We start from the raw sequence: 19,635 nt of genomic DNA on the forward strand, positions 1-19,635 counted from the left end.
TCTCTCTCTCTCTCTCTCTCTCTCTCTCTCTCTCTCTCTCTCTCTCTCTCTCTCTCTCTCTCTCTCTCTCTCATTCTCCTCTATCCTTCTTTCCAACCCAAACTTGTTCGAGGCAGATGGCTGTCTAACATGAGTCTGGTCCTGCTGGAGGTTTCTGCCTGTTAGAAGGAAATTGTCCTTGCCACTGTAACTTGCTAAATACTGTGAGGTGCAATGCTCATGTTGTTTTAAGATGAGATCAGACTGAGTCCTGTCAGTAAGAGGGGACTGGATAGTATCCTGTCTTGGTGTTGGGTCACCATAATTTGACATAGAGTGGTCTAGACCTGCTCTGTCTGTAAAAGTGTCTTGAGATAACGTTTGTTGTTATTGTGCGTTGTACATATAAAGATTGATTGATTGAGAGTGATTGATTATTCAATATTAAACCAAGAATTAAAAAAAAACTGAGAAACCTGACAGAGAAATGGATAACTACTTGTTTTCCAGAATCTGATTTTGTGCTCCAAGCAAAAATGTAAAAAAATCAGAAAACAAACTTTTTTTTCATTTGATACAAGTGGTATGGCATGAGGTGACTGTACTAAAGATATTAAAACAAACCCTTTGCAGAATTAGTATTCTTAAAAAGATGAGCTGGTTTTGACATCATGGTCATGCTGGAGAATTGTGCCAGTTTTGACGGAACTTTTAGAAAGTAGGAAAACACGTGGAGATTTCCAAAACAAGCAATTCCATCACTGTACCATGAAACCGTCCTCAAGAGTTCACCTCAGCACAACAAGACAACGGCTGTTTCCAAAACGGCCAGCTACATACTACTTACTAATGTAGTAGGCAGTAGGTACTGCCTACTACATACTGCTTTTGAATTTAGTCTGTAATATGTCTGTTCTGTTGGATCTGTGTTGCAGTACGCTGGGCCAGACGTCACTAGATATTCGGTTTCGGAAAGCAGAAGTAAACGACGGCCAAGCTGATGGATAAACTGCTTCTGTAGCATCACTTAGGATTTAAAAAGTTAGTAAGTGGTTTATATGTGATTTGATAACTTCCACAGCACATAAAAATGGATTTCCTCCCGTCAAGAAAGGAGGAAAAAGAAAAATCGGAACGAGCGCTGTGCATTATGGGAAACAGTACGTGAGGCAGACTGGTCCGATGCAGACTGTGAAATGTTCCCGAATCAGTAGACATCCGGGGAGTTTTGGCATACTGCAGATTTTGCTCTTAATAATAATAATAATACATTTGATTTAAAGGCGCCTTTCTCTGCACTCAAGGACACCGCACAGATATAAATATATACATACATGAATTTACATTAAAGGAAACAAAATCAAAGTCAAAAATGAAAACAATATAAACTAACAAAGTGGTAAGAGAAAATAGAAACAATAACATAATGACAGTTCAATTGGAGTCAGACGGAGTAGGCGGTTTTGAACAGATGTGTTTTGAGCTGTGATTTGAAATGGGGGACAGAATCTGTGTTTCTGAGTTGAGGTGGTCATGAGTTCCAGAGACGGGGAGCAGAGCGGCTGAATGCTCGGCTCCCCATAGTGGTGAGACGGGCGGAGGGGACAGACAGGTGTATGGAGGAAGAGGATCTGAGGGAGCGGGAGGGAGTGGGAACATGGAGGAAGTCGGACAGATATGGGGGGGCGAGGTTGTGGATGGTCTTGAATGTCAACAGAAGGACTTTGAACTGAATACAGAACTGAACAGGGAGCCAGTGGAGCTGTTGGAGGACAGGAGTGATGTGGTGGATGGAGGGGGTTCGGGCAATGATACGGGCAGCTGAATTCTGGACCAGTTGGAGTTTATGGAGGGATTTGTGAGGGAGGCCGAAGAGGAGAGAGTTGCAGTAGTCCAGACGGGAAGTGACAAGGCTGTGGACAAGGATGGCGGCAGTGTGGGGGGGGAGGGAGGGGCGGAGACGATTGATGTTACGAAGATGGAAGTAGGCAGTCCGGGTGATGTTATTGATGTGTGATTGAAAGGATAATGTGCTGTCAAGGATGACACCCAGACTCTTAACCTGGGGGGAGGGTGAGACGGAGGAGTTATCAATGGTGAGGGAGAAGCTGTTGGATTTGGATAGAGTGGATTTGGTGCCAATGAGGAGAACCTCTTGTTCACATACTACTTACTACATACTGAATTCTGGCCAAATCAGTATGTACTGCTAGTATAGTAGGCGGTTTGAAAACAGCCAACGTTTCACCAGGTAGACGTTCTTGAGACTTTAATTTCTCACACACACTCATCAACATGAACACACTTCTCTTGGAAGCTTGCTCGGTTAGTCGAGCTCTCCCAAACTGAACTCTTCTTGTCTTTCCAACTAAAAATGTTCTCCAGAAAAGTACAGCCCTGCTCCTCTGGCTCTCTGCGTCTGTGTGAGTCAGATTCAGCATGCTACTGCAGGTGAGAAGAGAGCAATCAGTCAAGAGGTAACACCTGTGCCAATTAGCCCTGACACTGCTCCAACAAACCACTCCCTCCCTTCTCTCCCCTGCAGCTGAGCCTGCACCGTGCCCCACCTCCACCACAGTCATCAATAGATAAGGTAAGTCAGATTTTATTTCTGTTGTGTGTTGTTTACACTCAAGGTGCAGATCCTAGCAACCCAGCTGCTTACAAGGTAGAAGACAGGTTCAGTTCAAGTTTGAGGTCATACACGTTTGAGGTTGAAGCGAGGGGTCAGGGTATGAAAGTGTCATTTTTCTTTCCAGGTAGGTAGGTCGGCCTTTGTCTCCTCGTGTGTCTGTGGCTCTCTTCATAAACCTCTATAACTAATACTATGTCTGAAGCATCTTCCATACCCTACTTGTGTTGTTTCCTCTCTTTCGTTTGCTTCCTTCCTCACCATTTAAGTGCATTCCTGTTTTTTCTCATTCTGTCTGTTTCGTCCATCACCTACTACTATTGAAATACTCCACTCATCTTTCTTCTCTCTCTTTTAATCTATCCATCTCTATTCAGTTGCTTTTTCTCACTCTCCATAACTTCATTTTCACTCTTCTGTCATTTTTTTCCACTTCAGTACATGTCAACCTCCAAACTCTACTCCTTTTATGTTCGCCTTATCTATCTCTCTTTTCATCTATCCAGCCCCATTCAACTGCTTTCTCTCTTTCTCTCCCCCTCTCATTATTTTACCCTCAGTTGAACTTGATTGGTGTAAGGTTACTTCCAAATGTGACTTTTTTTTTATGTCTTCCTCTCTTTCTTTTGAATCTGTCCATCACTCTCCCCCTGCTGTTTCCCACTCTGTTTATTTTTATTTCTCGATTATTTCTAAGACTTCTTTTCCTTCATGTTCTCTCTTTTCCAGTCCCCACCCCTCTATGTTGTCTCTGTCTCTCTGTTGTTGTTGTACTTCCTTCAGGAGAGGCACATCTAGTCAGACACTGTCTTATCATTATAGCAGAATTGGCTGCAACAGTGAATGTTAAAAAAGTATCTGTATTTCTCTTGTCATGACTTCAGTGTGTAACAATCTAAACTTAATCATTGTGTTTCATCACAGAGCAGCAGGTGCCAACAGCGGGATGTGGGATCAGTTCAGAGTAGATCACAGCTGAGAGTTTTTACCTGGCTCTGTATGTGTAAGAGAAGCTGTCTCAACACTGACAGCCAGCTTTATGTGCACACAACTATCTCTTGAATAAGTTTTGTTCTACTGATCACATATAATGCAGACAAAACCAAACTAATGCTTTTCTCTAACTCAAGAGAGTCCCCAGAAAACGTCCACTTGGTCGTAACTTCACAAGGGAAACCCATAGATCTCGTCACTAAGTATAAATACTTGGGTTTTATTTTCAATCGGGAGCTTTCGTTTAAAGCTCATATACCCAGCCTGGTCTCCAAAATTAAGGTGAAACTAGGTTCCTTCTTCAGGAATAAATCCTGTTTCTCCCTCAGAGATAGGAAACTTCTCATATCTACAACTTTTCTGCCTCTGATAGATTGCGGTGATGTTTTGTATTTGGGAGCTTCAGTCTTTAAATAGTGTGTATCACTGTGCTCTGAGGTTTGTCACGGGTTGCACACGCCTCACTCATCACTGCAAACTTTATGTCAAAGCTGACTGGTCATCCTTGAGTGTACGCAGGCAGACTCACAGGCTACGTCTGATTTAGAAATCTCTTCTTAGCTTGGTCCCAACTTATCTGTGTGTGTGTACCCACAAAGATCTAAAAGCCACTATGCCCTGCGCTCCTGTGACATCTTACAAATGTGCGTTCCCCGTGTTCGGACAGAGTTGGGTGAGAGAGCGTTCAGTTTTGCTGCTCCTACTGCTTGGAATAAACTCCAGAAGAACTTGAAAGTGTCTGATTTTATTTCACTTCCTTTGGCTCTATCTTGAAAGAGACAGACCACTGAACAGTGCCTGTGTTCTTAAAAATGCTGTTTTGTGTTCATGAATTGCAAATTAGTTGCACTTTTAAATGATTGATTGTTTCTACACACTGTCTGTATACATGCTCCATTCTTATTGAACTGTACTATTTATTTTGACGTGTGCTGCTGACCTCTGCCAGGTTGCCCTTGTAAAAGGTCTTGATTTCAATGCGTCTCATCTGGTTAAATAAAGAAAAATAAATAAATAAAATAACTTACAATGTTTGGCTAAAAGCATGTTATCTAATTTATAGAAATAGTATTCTGTTTCCACTTTTGCTCATATTAAATATAATTATCCACTGAAACAGGATCTGGTTCACCTGCTGGACCAAGAATTGCTCAATATGGAGGATATATGTTGGTACATTGATGACCTACCAAACATATGCCTGGTATAGGTCTCCAGATGTGAGCTGATGGTTCATGTACCAGGTGAAACCTGTGGTGCTGTTGCAGAAAAGTTAACCAACAGCTTACAAAATATATCAGCTTGGCTTGATGCCTCCTGTTTGACATTAAACACAAAGAAAACCAAGCCAATCTGTTTCTCCATTAAAAAGTTCCCTACAACAGAACCACTGCATGTTAGGATTCAAGGTGAATGAATTGAACAAGTAACAGAGATGAAGTATTTGGGGATAATTTTAGACTCTCAGTTACATTTTAAAAGTCATGTTAAAACGATCTGCAAAATAATTAAGGCTAATCTCTGCTGTTTTAAGATGATAAGAAACAGTTTGACAGACTTTGCCTTTTTATTTATGAATATGATTAGAATTTCACATATGTCCTATGGTTTAACAGCCTGGTTCCATGAAACCAGTCACAAATCAAATCCTCAGAGAGCCTTGACAATCAGGCTTTCAAAATCCTGGATAAAAATCAATTAGACATCACCACTGTCACATTTTAAGTAAATCCAAAGTTTTAAGTTTCAGTCATTTTAGTGATGTCCATTTTATAAAGTTTGTGTTCAAATGTTGAAAAGGTCTTGCCCCTCAACCTTTCTGCAAACACATAAAGAGACTACAGAGCTGTAGCAGATCCACCAGAGCAGCTTTAAGTGGCGACTCTAAAGTCTTACTCTGCAAAACATCATTTTCTCAAACAGCTCTCTCTGTGAAAGAGTTCAAGCCTGCAGCTCTCTTCCTGATCACTTGAAACTCATTACACATTTCACCAGGTTTTAGACAGTCACCAAATCCTGGTTCATTTAGCAACAAACATGCTCTCATGTCTAATTTTCTTCATGTTCTGTCATTGACAAATGTGTGTTTTATTGTATCATTACTGTTTTAATAGTTTACTCCCTAAAAGCCCTTCTAGGACAGGTGTTGCAAATAAGCATTTGCTACAAACACTGATACTTGCATGGGATGGCTGTTCAGTTTGTCTATGTATATTGTATCTGCCCCTAACAAATAAACCATAAATAAATACACAGTGGTATGCCAGGTGAGCCAAATCTGACTTGTCAGAGTCATGCAGACTGGTCATGGGAAACCAGGTCCGGTGGTGTTTGTAGGTACAGCCAATGATAAGGTTGTTAGAAACTGAAAACATTTTTTTTTTTTTTAAAGAAACTGGAAAGCAGTTTTACCCACGAGTCATTTTAAGAAAGGTTTCTGGTTTGGTCTCTCGTGTTTATACTGTTTATTTTTTGTTATGAGTATTTTCAGTTTCTGGTGGTTTCTGCTGTTTTCATTTGTATTTTGTTGGGGGTTTGGTTATTTTCTGTTGGTAAGACTTTGGGTTTTGTTTTGCAGTGCAGTGGCTGGTGGAGGCGTAGTGTGTGGAGGTGTCTGCTCTAATTACCTGCAGCTGTCGCTCATCTGTGGTAACCAGTGGCTGCTCTAAAGATCAAGCTCATGCTCCAGTAAGCTGCCAGTTCATGTCAGCTTCTCAGCAGTATCACAGCTCTCTAGTGCTTGCAAGCTTTCATGCAAGTGTGTCGTGTTTTTTGCTCATCCTGCTTTCTAAGCACCTCCACTGCCACCCAGCAACGTCTGGAAGAACTCTGTTCACAATATTCCTATCAGCTTACTTTGATTTCTGTAATAAATCCCCTTTACAACCTTTCAATGTGTCTGACTCCCGCTCTCAGGTCCACTGATCTTTTTTTTTGTTTTTGGTAGGTCCTGTTTTAACTCGTCAATATAACAGAGATATGTGCATGATGCTAGTAGTTCACACTTGGTGTGTGTAAGCTAATCTAGCTTATTACTCAGCTTTCTTACAGATCTTTTGGTTGTGTATGATGCTTGATTCTGATTGGTCAAAAACCTTGACAACAGTAATTAACATCCACCAACGTGAGCAACACCAGAGGCAAACTGATCACACATCATGTCAAATCAATCCACGGAAAAGAGTTCAGACACTTTTTGGTTCTGCTTGTTGACACCATAGCTCATCGGTAAGGTGAGGTTAAAACCATTAGTTTCTGTTCACATCAAAACAATGTGGAGACGAGCAGGTGAGAGCAACTTTATGTTCCTGTTGCTACAAAGAAACTTAAACCATGAGCGTTGGGGATGATAGCAGATGTGATCTGCAGAGCTCAGAGAAGGAGAGCAGACTGAGGACAGTTTAATGTTAAATCGACTGCAACAGGTTAACTGCCAGAATCACTGAGACTTTTTAAAAAACTGTGTACATAAATCATTTAATCATCAATAAAATAATCTTTTGACCAAGTTTTTGCCACGTTTGTATTTTAAATAAGTAGCCGGGTAATAAACGGGATAATGTCTATGAAAAATAGATGCATCTGGGTCTTGTCTCACCCTGTCAGGATTCTATTTCCTATAACTACCTGCTAACCATACACGATCCCTTACTTGTTTATTTTCATTCAGCTTTGGGTAACTGCTTGATACCCTTTGCCTGCTTTGTACTACTTGTCTCTGTGATACTCATAAAGGATCTGAGCTCAGATTGTTGTGAAATTACAATCTTTGTGGTATTGTATTGTATGGTATTAATTGGAGCACGTAAAAGGGAGCACATAACGCCCATTTTAGCCTCCCTCCACTGGTTGCCTGTGCATTTTAGAGTCCATTTTAAGATTATTTTATTTGTTTTTAAATCTTTAAATGGTCTCGCCCCGCCCTACCTCTCTGAGCTGATCCATCTCTACGCCCCTGCTCGGTGCCTCAGGTCAGCTGATCAGCTGCTCCTGGAGGTACCGAGGTCCAAGCGGAAGCTCAGGGGGGATAGGGCTTTTTCTGTCGCTGCTCCCAAACTGTGGAACGATCTTCCTTTAGCCGTCAGACAAGCCCCCTCACTGTCCACTTTTAAAAGTCGTCTTAAAACCCATTTTTATTCCCTGGCTTTCGACTCAGCATGAGACCCTGCTCTTGTTTCAGTGCCTTTTTATTTTTATTTTTATTTTTTAACTTTATTTTATCTTATTGTTCTTATTGATTTTATGATTTTATTGTTTGTTTTTATCCATTATGTTTCTGTACAGCACTTTGTGTCCGACTGCTGTTGTTCTTAAAGTGCTTTATAAATAAAGTTGAGTTGAGTTGAGTTGAGTATTGTGAATTCAATTTTAGTAGAAATAAATTCTAAGTGTGTTCAGAACTCAGCATGTCTTTTAATGTCAAAAAATGTAACAAGTATAAAGTACATAAAAACTCTTTACATAATGGAATAATTTAACTTTGCAACCCATGGCGAGTAAACACAGATACAGTGCTATGTTTAAAGTTTAAAGGATAAGTTTCTCAGTTAAAGTGAGATGTGAAGAAAAGTGATGTTACAGACACAAAATTGAAGCACAACAAACACCACAACCCTTCTAATCTTAGACGTACGAGGCGGCCTTTCCTATGAATGTGCCACCATGTTCCAAAACCTTCAATAAAAAGGGAGTGGGTTACGCTTTAATAACAGATCTCAACAAGCACATGGTTAAGAGCTACGTACAGACAAACATTTGTGGCCGATGTCGCAAGGACAGCTTTCATCTTTTCCAGTAATGCTTCAGAGTCCACAGCCGACACTTTGTAGTAAGTAAGTGTGGGCGCTGCTCCACTCCTCAGTACATCCCTCACAAGCAATTAGGCTTCTGCAGCAGGTTGAAGAAAGTGGCATATCTATAGGACCTGTTAAAACATTAAGAGATAGCGCTTTACAGTTTGTTATTTTCACTGTGAAATGATGACGGCTGATCTGTGAAAAATATTCTGCTACTGCATTATTTATGTGTTGATTAATCTGACATAAAACCCAAGCTAAGAGATGTAAGCATACTTTTGCACTAAATTGGGAAACAATTCACAGTAAAGGGGATAAATATCTACTTTGGAGTAATGTAGAATGATTGTGTGACTAGCTATTCAGCCTCTATAAGCATTTGTGATTGTAGAGCAATGCTGGTAAAAAGTCCCAGCATTCACATGACAAGTTTCAGGTTGGAGACAAACTCTTTAATCCTTGAACTAAACAATGTGCTGGGACACTACTAACACTGATACAAGCCTGACATATGGTTTAACTGTGACTGATTAGTAACCAGTCCAGTTAACAGCCATCCAAAACATTGATGCTGTGCAGTCATGTAATCTGATGATAAACTGTGAATTCAACCTTTAAAGGTGACATATCATGCAAAATGGACTTTTTAATGGTTCTCTACCTGAAATATGTTTCCCTGGCATGTCTACAAACCCCCCGAGAATGAAAAAAATCCATTCTGCCCCTGTTCTGATTTCTCCACCTTTCTATAAATGTGTGTGAAACCAGCCGTTTCAGACTTCAGTGTTTTTGTTACGTAACAACAATATCCGGTCTGTCACGGAGTCAGAGCTCGGAGCTTGTTCAGCCCATAGACTGTATAAAATAATACTGAATCCCTCCTCCGTTTTTCATTCCCTGCACACATGTGTGCTAACAAGGAGCTTAGGAGGGAGGCATGCTAGTTGTAGGCTGTCTTAATAAACACAAAGGTCGGTTTTACTCCCCACGTCTGCAGATTTGAAGATCTAGTAGATGATTTTTATTTGTCATGGATAAGTGCTAGCGCTAATTAGCATAGCCACATAGCTACATGTTCGTAGCTGTAGCTGTAGCTGTAGCTGTAGCTGTAGCTGTAGCTGTAGCTGTAGCTGTAGCTGTAGCTGTAGCTGTAGCTGTGTACCAAGACACACGTCAACATGCTGACAAATAAAACAACCAGAAACACTAAATCTGTGACCAATGGTTCAGAAAGGTCCCGCTGCCTTTCTGGCAGAGGTCGGTTTTACTCCCCACGTCTGCAGATTTGAAGATCTAGTGGATGATTTTTATTTATCATAGAAAGTGCTAGCGCTAGTTAGCATAGCCACATAGCTACATGTTCGTAGCTGTGTACCAAGACACACGTCGACATACTGATACATAAAACAACAAGAAACACTAAATCTGTGACCAATCCTTCAGAGAGGTCCTGATACAGGCGCCTCTCCGTCAGGATCAGATTCTGGATCAGATTCAGAGGGTTGAAGTAACGTGATCTCTGAGCAGCCGTGTATATTCAGCCAACATGTAAACATTAGATCAACGTGCTGGAGAGCCGAGGCACATCCACTTCCTGAGGGGGTGTGGTCAGAGAGAAAACAGAGTGTTCTGAGGAGGACTGAAAAAGAGGGTTTTTCAGGCAGACCAAAATCTGATTTCAAAGTGTTTTTTGAGCATAAACTTTAAAGACATGTTTTGGGGACCTCTTAGACCAATATATATTGATGAAAAAAGCGTGATATGTCACCTTTAAATTGAAAGTATGCTGACTCTAAAAACTGCATTACAATGCCCAAATATGAAGAAAATCCATAATTTGTAAGGTCTGTTAGGACACACATGAACATACAGAGAAGTCTAGTGTGGAAATATGTCCACCCATCAAAGCATAGTAAGTACTTCATCTAAAACATTACCAACCTCTGCAGACGAGACCGCCAAAGACAGCTCTGACAACAACACACTTCTTTCAACCCGGAGGGAGCAAATCCACTTGACTCTTCTTCCACACTTCTTTAAGTCCCTGGACTGCCTCCAGGAAGTTCCTCAATGTCACCTACAACTTCTTGAAGGCCAGTATCTTCTCTTCTGCTGGAAAATGTAATTTACAATTAAACATGAAATGTGATTGTAGCAATTAGTTCACACAGCCATAGTGAAAGGCATTGAAGCCTTGGTGGTATAATGAAGATCATCATTCATTCACTTTCTTTAGAAAATTAGCTTGAATGTTCCAAATGATATAATGTCAGATCAAATTAGAGCCAAAAAAAAGCACAAACACAGGCACACACACACACACACACACACACACACACACACACACACACACACACACACACACACACACACACACACACACGCTCACACACACACACACACACACACACACACACTTCAGCAACTACTCATACACACACACTTCAGCACCAACTTAAAGGTTTGGGAAGTATGGTTACTTTGTAATATGTTAATATGTACACACACAAACACACCCACAAATAGACTTTGGTCTACATTGAATCTGTTAAGCCAAACAGCATTAAAGGGGCAGGAATCATCACGTCAAAACCTCAACATAGTTTGAACTCGCATGCATGTGTGTGTGTGTTTTTATATAAACTATATATCCATATATTACTAGACTATTACAATGAATTAACAAAAAATGTACATACCTGAAAGTAAGTGAGATCTGCTCAGTGGTCATGTCTTGCTGCTTTCGAGTGACTTGGTCACTGCACAGGAACAAACAAAACTCTCTTTGATTGAATCGTGCCTTCCACTCGCTGGTCTTCCAGGTGTCATGCCAGTTCAGTCACTAACGGGTCACTCAACTTGTGTCATATTTACAAGAGTCAAAATGTTGATTTGAGCATAAAATCAGAAATCAGAAAATGTGTTGTCATCGTTATTGTTCCCTTTTCCTTTGGAAAAGAAAGAGGGGAAAAATTGTCTTTGTGTTTTTATTTATTTATTCATATTTATTAAATATTGAAAAAACAATTAATGATTGATTCACAAACTACTACACCTTCTGGAGCATCTGACTTTGATATGTGGCGAGCCAGGACTGGATCACAAATAGAACACTGGGGCTTAAAATATAAGGTCAAGGGAAATACTGAAATACAGTGAAAATGTTTCAGATCTTTTTTTTTCATTACTTTAATTTCATCTAAAGGTATCAATGCACAATACATTTAGTGGAAGAAGTGAACCCCCTTTAGAGAACTGAAACATGAGAGTTCACCATAGACTGTGTCAAATATGGACTTAGTATCCGTGACATCACCCATCTGTTCCTGATTGTGTTTTGAAGCAAATCGACGGTGGCAGCCATATTGGAAATGCGGAACTCAACCAGTCAGAGTGTGACATAAAGGGGCGGAGTTTGAGCCTCCTAGTCAAGTCAGTCATGTCCTTATTTGGGCAAAAACTCTTAAGCTTAATATCTTCTGAACTGTCGCGTTATAGATAAATTCACCCACCCCCACCCCACCCCGTACAGTGTGTGCTGATAGAGAAATGAGCTATGTAGAGCCATGCTGTCTTTTCAACCAGACTGTAAACATGTTTATTTCTGCTGTAAAGATCGTCTCTTTGAATTGGTGTGTATGTGGTTTCTTGTACTTCCAGAGCCAGCCTCAAGTGGATTCTCAATGAATTGCAGTTTATAACACTTCCATTTCCATTTTTAAACTGTCACTGCACTACCTGCACTGTGTAAATAGGCTGTTTTTATAAAACTGTATTTGATTATATTTTATTGTATTTTATATTTAAATTTTAGAAATTTAAAAGCTGGAAGAGGGAAACAGCATCTCGTTTTTCCTGTATGTCTCGTATATACAGTGAAAATTGACAATGAAAACCTTTGAATCTCTTGAATTTCTTGAATCTCTTGGATCTCTTCCGCATGGGCTTCATAGTTTGAGACCGGAGGTTGCCGCTTGAAGTTAACCCAGAAGTTACCTTGCTACTTGCAAATCCTGCTTCGTGGTACAGGCAACTGGTTTGTATGTAGACAAACAGTTAGTGTATGTTGGCCCTCAGTTTGTGCAAAGTTTATTACAAGTATCTTCCCCACATTTCCTTTTTGTATATATGTTTCAGCATTCTTCAGTTGGATTCCTGGACCTTTGAAAGTGTGTTTTTAAAGTTGGCTTCTTTGGCGTCATTTTTGCTCCCTGTGCTCACATCCCTAATAATAATTTGATAAACCTGCGAAATATTGTGGTTGCCTTTTTTGATTGTAGAGTTCACAAAGCTCCCTTCATGCATGCACTTGGCATAATCAGAATATCATTATAGTTCCATATGGGCATATGTGTAAAAAGGCAGCAGCTTAGGGTAATGAATATGAATAGAAGGGAAGAGATGCAGCCAAGCTCCACAGCAGCTTACTGCATAGCTCACATCTTAAACCTCGTCTTTCCCCACCCTCTTCCCCACTGGTCTCTTATTCTGCTTTTCCAGGCGTCTTTGTTTCCTCTTCTGTTCATGCTTGCTGTTACTGCTGATAAACTTGCTTGTGGGAAAATTGAGTTTTGATTTATTTTTTTCTAAAATGCTATAACTATGTAAGTTGTTTAGGTCTATAAGAGGAAGTTGAGTAGATAATCATTTTCACTGTCTATGTTTTTCTGTCTCTGTCTGCTTGTCTGTATGTTTATTTTTTACATGTTCAATTTACAATACAAAACTTCTCCCTGTCCTATGATAACCTCTGTCAGGCTTCACATGACCATTTCTGCTCATCTCACCTGCCCACTGTCTCCATACGGTCTCCCCCTCCTCAAATAGTTTCAGAGTGCTGTTCCTCAGAGTAAAATTAGTGTATATCACCTCGAGTACATGATCTTGAGCCATCTCTGTACAAAAGGTACAAAGACCCTAACCAACACTGGATGGATGTGATATTCATGCTCTCTAGCAGCACTGCATTCAAAACAGACATGACTCTGGGAGGACCTTACATAATACAGCAAGAAGATGCCAAACTACATTTGCATGTACTGATTAACGATCAGCTGGAATGTATGTGCAAGTAGCTCCACAGCGTGTGAGCATGGCATTTATCTGTGTTACAGTCTCCTTCAAGTTAATCAGGATACAAGCTGAAGAAATGTATGAACTGGTGAGTGACGGGAACTTATCTGCTTGTGCTGGCTTTACAGATGTTGAGAAAGACTGATATAACAACAGAGAGCCCATCTTTGTTGGGACACAAGTTTAATTCCAGAACTCAAAGCCTGTCTCTAACTGATGCCTGTCCCAGATGGATGAGTTTAGAGATTGAATATACACATATAAGAGCTTAGGCTGCTAAATGAAGTGAGTTTTTGTGACAACGTGAAGTTAAACACATTCATTAAAGATTGACGCCCAAAAAGACAACGCTGGCCCGCCTGTTTCCTCTGCAGCACATGGCTTTAACATTTTTGTAAAACTCGTGCTCTGGTGTAAATTTTGCATACACAAACACAAAAACGCACACGCACACTATCTTTATATAAACAAAGTGTGAGAACAGAACATTCATTTAAAGAGTTTCATCCTCCTAATGCAGCCCACACTTCTCCTGTCTTCTACAAAATCAGAACAAAATTTACTGTTCTCAAATTCAACACACACACAACTCATGTGACAGGAGAAGAGACGAGAGGAGCCACAAGGCAGAGTCAAAATCTCTGTGGAAATTAATCAGCATAAATCTTACTGAGGGGAACATTGGGAGTGCAGACATTTTTGATTAAATGGGAACTTTTGAAATGCCACATTTTATGTGCTGGGATTTGGAAATCATTTTAGGATACATTAATCCATGATGAATTGGACAAAAAATGTAATTGGCCAATACTACTGTGACTACAAATGGATACCAGAATACCAGAAAAATCTAAATCATTGTCCCCGCCATCAGAGTCTGAGTTTATATGCTGAAATGAGTTTGTATTGATACATTTTTTTAAATTAAAAGCTTGCTTAAGCTCAAGGCTAACAACATTCCTTAAGTTTGGATGTGTGGTTTTGGAGTATGCTCATAAGTTGGTCTCCGTTCAAGAGATCATTTCTGACCTGAAAAACAGGGACAACCCAAAATGCCTTCAATCATTCTGATCGTTAAAAAAGAACCACAGCAATCACAAAAGTAAACTTTGCAAAGCTAGCTTCTAGCTGAGGGTTAGACGGTCTTGTTTTGACTGAACACCACATTTGGACTGCTTGTTTTCTGTTTCTCTGCTGTAAACAGAAATATCTCCAAGTCACCCCCAAGGGAGCTTCTCTTCCGTCACAGGGAAGTCTCTTTAAAAAGTGTCTTCTTTCAAACAACCGTCTCTTATTGTTTTACTGCTTGAGATGAATGAAATATCAAAATGCAGCAGCAATGCTTCACAATACGGTGCCATTTAAACATCAACATACTTACAGAGTCAAGCTAAAAAGTAACACACTTTTCAGAGAGGTCAGAATCATTAGCGAGGCGTATACACATCCAAGGAATGTGTCTTCAAGCCTGAGTTAGATGACCCTAACCACAAGGTCACAAGTGCATGGCCCCAAGTGTGAATGGGTGCACACAACCACATTTTGGCGCCACAAGTGGTGCAGAATCTGGGTGTTTCGAGTGGCGTAAGGTGCAAATAGGTCAGATTAAATTGTTTGAGGTGTATGTAAACTTATCATATATCCTCTGAAAGCCAGGTGCACCTGTAGGCAGGTACGTTTAAACAGCTAATTTTAGACTTCCTACTGAAGTAGACATATTTGCATTTCTCGTTCTACCTTGACCCGATCCCACAGAAAGCTCTGTATAAAATATGTTGGTGACAAATTAAACTTACATCCACTGAAGCACCCCCTCAATGTTAGAAACATAACAAAAATATCAGTGCCTTTTTAAATGAAGACAGAAGCCATCCACATTAACACACACTGCATGGCTATATAACTTCATTTATCACTAAAATACCCAAACACACTGACTGTATGAGACAGGACCCAAACTTAACAAATGCTGCTTATGCTGTCAGAATACCTCAGGGCCAGTGGCTCCTACTGAGACTTTGGAATCCTAAAAGTTATATATGAAATATCTATTTAATAACAATTATTTTAAATGTTTTTCTCATGAAATCAATAACTAGGTAGTCCTCAGTTCTCCACAAGCCACGTAAACATCAGCAAACTTTATTTTCTTCTGAGGGAAAATGTTTTTTTATTACGGTCGGGCAATGTGGGAAAAGTATTGTCTCATTATTTTTCTATGGCAGGATCATGATCTGGATGTCACCACACTTCATTTTCATGTTGTTTTTAAGACTGTTCTGACCAGCAGACAACATTTTAAGAACAAAATAATTATTTTCCTGAGTTCTGAACAATTTTTATGCACCAAATTTTGCCTTTTCTGTACAATTTCATACTTTTGATCTTGTCTTGTGTCCTCTTTTGTGTCTTCTGAACATTTAGCGTTCATCAAGAACATTTTCACATCATGATAAAAACATAAATTTGACAACCTGTCAGCTTTAAGAGTTTTTATGTTTCTTCTTTATTGCCGTCTTGAAGAATTCCCAGTGTTTTGGCTTTAGAGAGGGAGTCCATATGAAGCTTTTTGAGACCTTCCTGGATTGACTTTAGTTTTGTTTGTGCACTTGAAAGAAACTGCAAATGTACAGATGATTCAGAATGTGATTAATTTCTTTGCTATAAACAACACAAATTAGGATTGAAGCTTGGGGGCCAAAAATAAACCGACCTTGGGCCGCAAGTGGCCCCTGGGCCGTACTTTGGACATGCCTGCTGTAAACTGTAGAGTGTGTGTAATGTGCAGTCTACAGTCAGTCTGTTGTTGGTACATTTCAGGAACTTTGTGTGTGTGAGAGAATGGGTGCTTCAGCATATATTTCTGCATGTATTAAAGGCGCAAATATTGGGGAGCTTGGTGTTGGTCTCGGGTGGAGTTGTGGTCCATGCAGGGATCAAGCAGGCACTAAGATGAGTGAAAGGTAGCATCAAGGGTGTCCTCGTGTTCTGACATCTATAGATTTGCCTGGTGCTGAAAGAGTCAAATAATCTCAAGGGGGACCAGTTTGGCCTAGTGGTCTAATTATGCACCCCATGTGCAGAGGCTACAGCGGGTGGTCTCGGTCCGACTCTAACCCGTGGCCCTTTACCGCATGTCCTTCTCTGCCCTTTCTTTCCCATTTTCCTGCTCTATCCACTCTTCTATCCTCTCAACAAAAGCATCAAATCCCCCAAATCAACCTTACACTGACATTTAACTGAAGAGCGGGAGCGTTGCTGTGCCTCCATGTGTGTAACCAGTGGAATTTAGGTGCATTAAGAGCTCACCTGTGCATGAACACCATTCAAATGCACCCTTTGAACACACACACACATGGAGCAGTACCTGAGAGCTAGTTCAGGCAGACAACCTGAGTTGCACTGATTTCACGCTTGATGTGTCATTCCCACACACACCTGGCATGTTTCCTCCAAATTGGGGCGAACATTAAGGCTGCAAGATTTCCAGTCTCTGTTCAGCTCTGTCAACGCTGCCCTGCACAGTTGCACACTCATGCTCTCAGCCAATCACCACCCCCACAACCTGCAGGCTTCATCTACAGAGGGTTAAGGTTTTATCACCTCACTTCTCAAACTTCTGCATGTGAAAGAAACCTGTGCTGCTTGATGCTATGGAGGACACAGGTTCATTTGCTTTGTAATCTCCCCAGGCGCAGGGCGTTAAAAAGACAATAAAAGAAACCCCTGCTGCATGTCAAGGCCCTGTTCACCAGCTATATCACACAGCCCTTCAATTTTAGTCTGCTCTCCACGACGTTTAGAAGGACACAGATTTATAGCCTCAGTATTTTTGTTACTTTGCTTGACCTAAGTGCAGTAATACACATTGCATATACCTGCAGTCCTGGCGTGGGTTGGGCACATATCCTGGGTACGCTCCCTCAGTTATGTCACGGCACATTTTGCTGTCTCTGTCTGACGGCAGCAAGGTCCCAGCACGCACCATCAGACCCAGACAGTGGTCAAAGGTGTTCCTCTCTTCTGCACCGTCCTCTGTGAAGAAACAGTGGCCAAGGGTGTCGTACCCCACCACATCCTTTACCTGGGGGACAGCAGAGGAGTTGAGGTTTAACAATCACACGGCTGACAGCTCACATTGCAGAGATACTCTTATCCAAATGAAGAAAAGAGATGTATTTTCAAAGCATGTTTAGAGTGTTTAACTGACCAGCAGTCCATTGGAGCCATGGATGGTCACACAGCGAGAAAAGGAGTGGTGGATGGATAAATCACTGACGAAGGTAGGGGGGTCGTAGCCTCCTCTTTCATCTACATCGCCATTCATGTGGAAATGGACCGGATAGTGTCCCATCGACTGCTGGCCCATGTGCTGCATTTCCACACCAGAAATATGAACTGCCCTGAAGCCTCGCTCCACCTGATAATGACAGGGATGCAATTTCAGTGAGGAAGAGGTCTTCCAGGAACAACTCAAACACTGAACGTTAAAAGAGACGTATGGACACAGATATGGAAGAGAAGGTTTAGAGTGAGGGATGGAGCAGCAGTTGTTTGAGGCATATCAGTCAGAGGAGCTCAGTGATGAAAAAGCTTTGTTTCACAAACCAGAGCCCCTGCTGCACAACATCATGAGCACCCCCCAACACTTTTAATGAGCTTCATTGTAATTTCAATTAAGCATTACAGCCTTTAAGATAAAGCAGCCCCTGCTGTTTATGAAATAATTTCACAAACACGTGTTGAAACAGAGCGTGTTTCTCTCAGCACCCGGCTGGCGCTGCTACCAGTGGAAAATACCAGCTTTGACACAAACTGTAAAAGCACAACTGTCAAAGAGGAGCCTGCTCTGAGGCGCTCATTTTGAAGGGCTCCACTGAAATCTCACCTGGGCTTTCCTTTCGCAGCATGTACTGCTTGTGCATGCTGCACACATACCAATGCATTAGAAATATGTGACATGAGCCTGTGATGGAAATAATAATAGGATATGATAACATGCCCCGGGGTGAAGACAAGAATGCAGCAGGAATATAACCACAGCCTCTCCGTGTGTCTTCTGTGTTCTTCTGTCCTTGCCTGTCTCCCACTTCTTCTCTCAGGTGTTTATCATCTGTTGACTTGCCCCCGGGCTAAGACAGGGCTTTCGTTGGAAGCTGTACCTGTTCTATTTTTAATTTTTAATCACCTGAGGTTCATCTGAATGGTAAAACTTTACGTGTGCCAAGGATGATATCGGGCCTTACATATCCAGAGGCAATGCAAAGCTCTTTATTAAGACAGCTGAAAATTCTCAATATCTCAACATCTATGGACACAGACTTCTTCCCCATGCTCTCTTTTATCAAACGCCCAAAGACAATTCAGACGATTCATCCATCACAGGCAGATGAGTATGACACGACACCAGGGGAAACTACCTGATATGATACTAAAAGGACTTGAGTTGGATTTTCTAGTCAAACTTTGATCTACCAAGTCAGGTATAAACCAAAACGCCAACATCTAGATGGACTGTTTTAATTCTGAATGATGATCCTCTGACCTTTTCTATAGCTAATAATCCATAATCAAGAGAAAATGTCAATTTGTTCAAGGGGGCTCAGTTAGTTTGTGACTAAAAAAGCTGCTTACAAATTAAATTCCTATCCATCTAGGCTGGACTTCATTGATCATATTATGAACTTAACTGTCAATCATTTAATCAGCAACAAAGGGACAGTTTTTTGATGTTGTTTTTTTTATAAGGGTTGTATAACTGTCAGCTCCAGTACATCATTTTAAAAGCACTATTCTTCATGTAAGCTTGGCTCTTCTTAGAACTTTATCAGCACTTTACTGTTCCGTCAGAAAATCTATTTATTTTTGCAATTTTCCCAGACACATCACACACGTGTTCTTCTGCCTGCAGAGCACTGATCAGCAAAGTAAGTAATACAATTTAAATTTAGATGACTTTGCATCTCAGTCTGACATAACTATAGGCACAACGTGCTTAAAATCATGGTGCAGTCACAGTAATGTGTGAAGTGTGTTGTGTCAGCTCAGTCTTCCCCTTCAGCAGCTAACACAGTGTATTCTGATAAAGGTCAACATATCGTGTGTACCATGGGTTGTGTCATCATCCAATAAAAACTGTGCTGCAGGTGAATGAACACGTGT

The 19,635-nt window shown here is 40.8% G+C and overlaps 1 protein-coding gene and 1 long non-coding RNA gene across 3 annotated transcripts in view; one reads left to right on the forward strand and one right to left on the reverse strand.

Moving 5' to 3' along the window:
• Positions 1–19,635, reverse strand: part of cemip (cell migration inducing hyaluronidase 1) — a 138,339-nt gene that overhangs the window by 38,792 nt on the left and 79,912 nt on the right. For both annotated transcript variants that reach the window (XM_034680589.1, XM_034680590.1), the window contains exons 13-14: positions 17,684–17,893; positions 17,352–17,557 (exon numbers count right to left, since the gene is read on the reverse strand). In XM_034680589.1, the coding sequence (XP_034536480.1) occupies positions 17,352–17,557; positions 17,684–17,893 (416 nt within the window). The remainder of the gene's footprint in view (positions 1–17,351; positions 17,558–17,683; positions 17,894–19,635) is intronic.
• On the forward strand, positions 2,453–6,498 carry LOC117810663. The gene is made up of 2 exons (XR_004630819.1): positions 2,453–2,572; positions 6,183–6,498. It is a non-coding gene; the product is annotated as an uncharacterized LOC117810663 (long non-coding RNA).

This window comes from Notolabrus celidotus, chromosome 3, assembly GCF_009762535.1.
Source record: "Notolabrus celidotus isolate fNotCel1 chromosome 3, fNotCel1.pri, whole genome shotgun sequence".
Taxonomy (NCBI): Eukaryota; Metazoa; Chordata; class Actinopteri; order Labriformes; family Labridae; genus Notolabrus; species Notolabrus celidotus.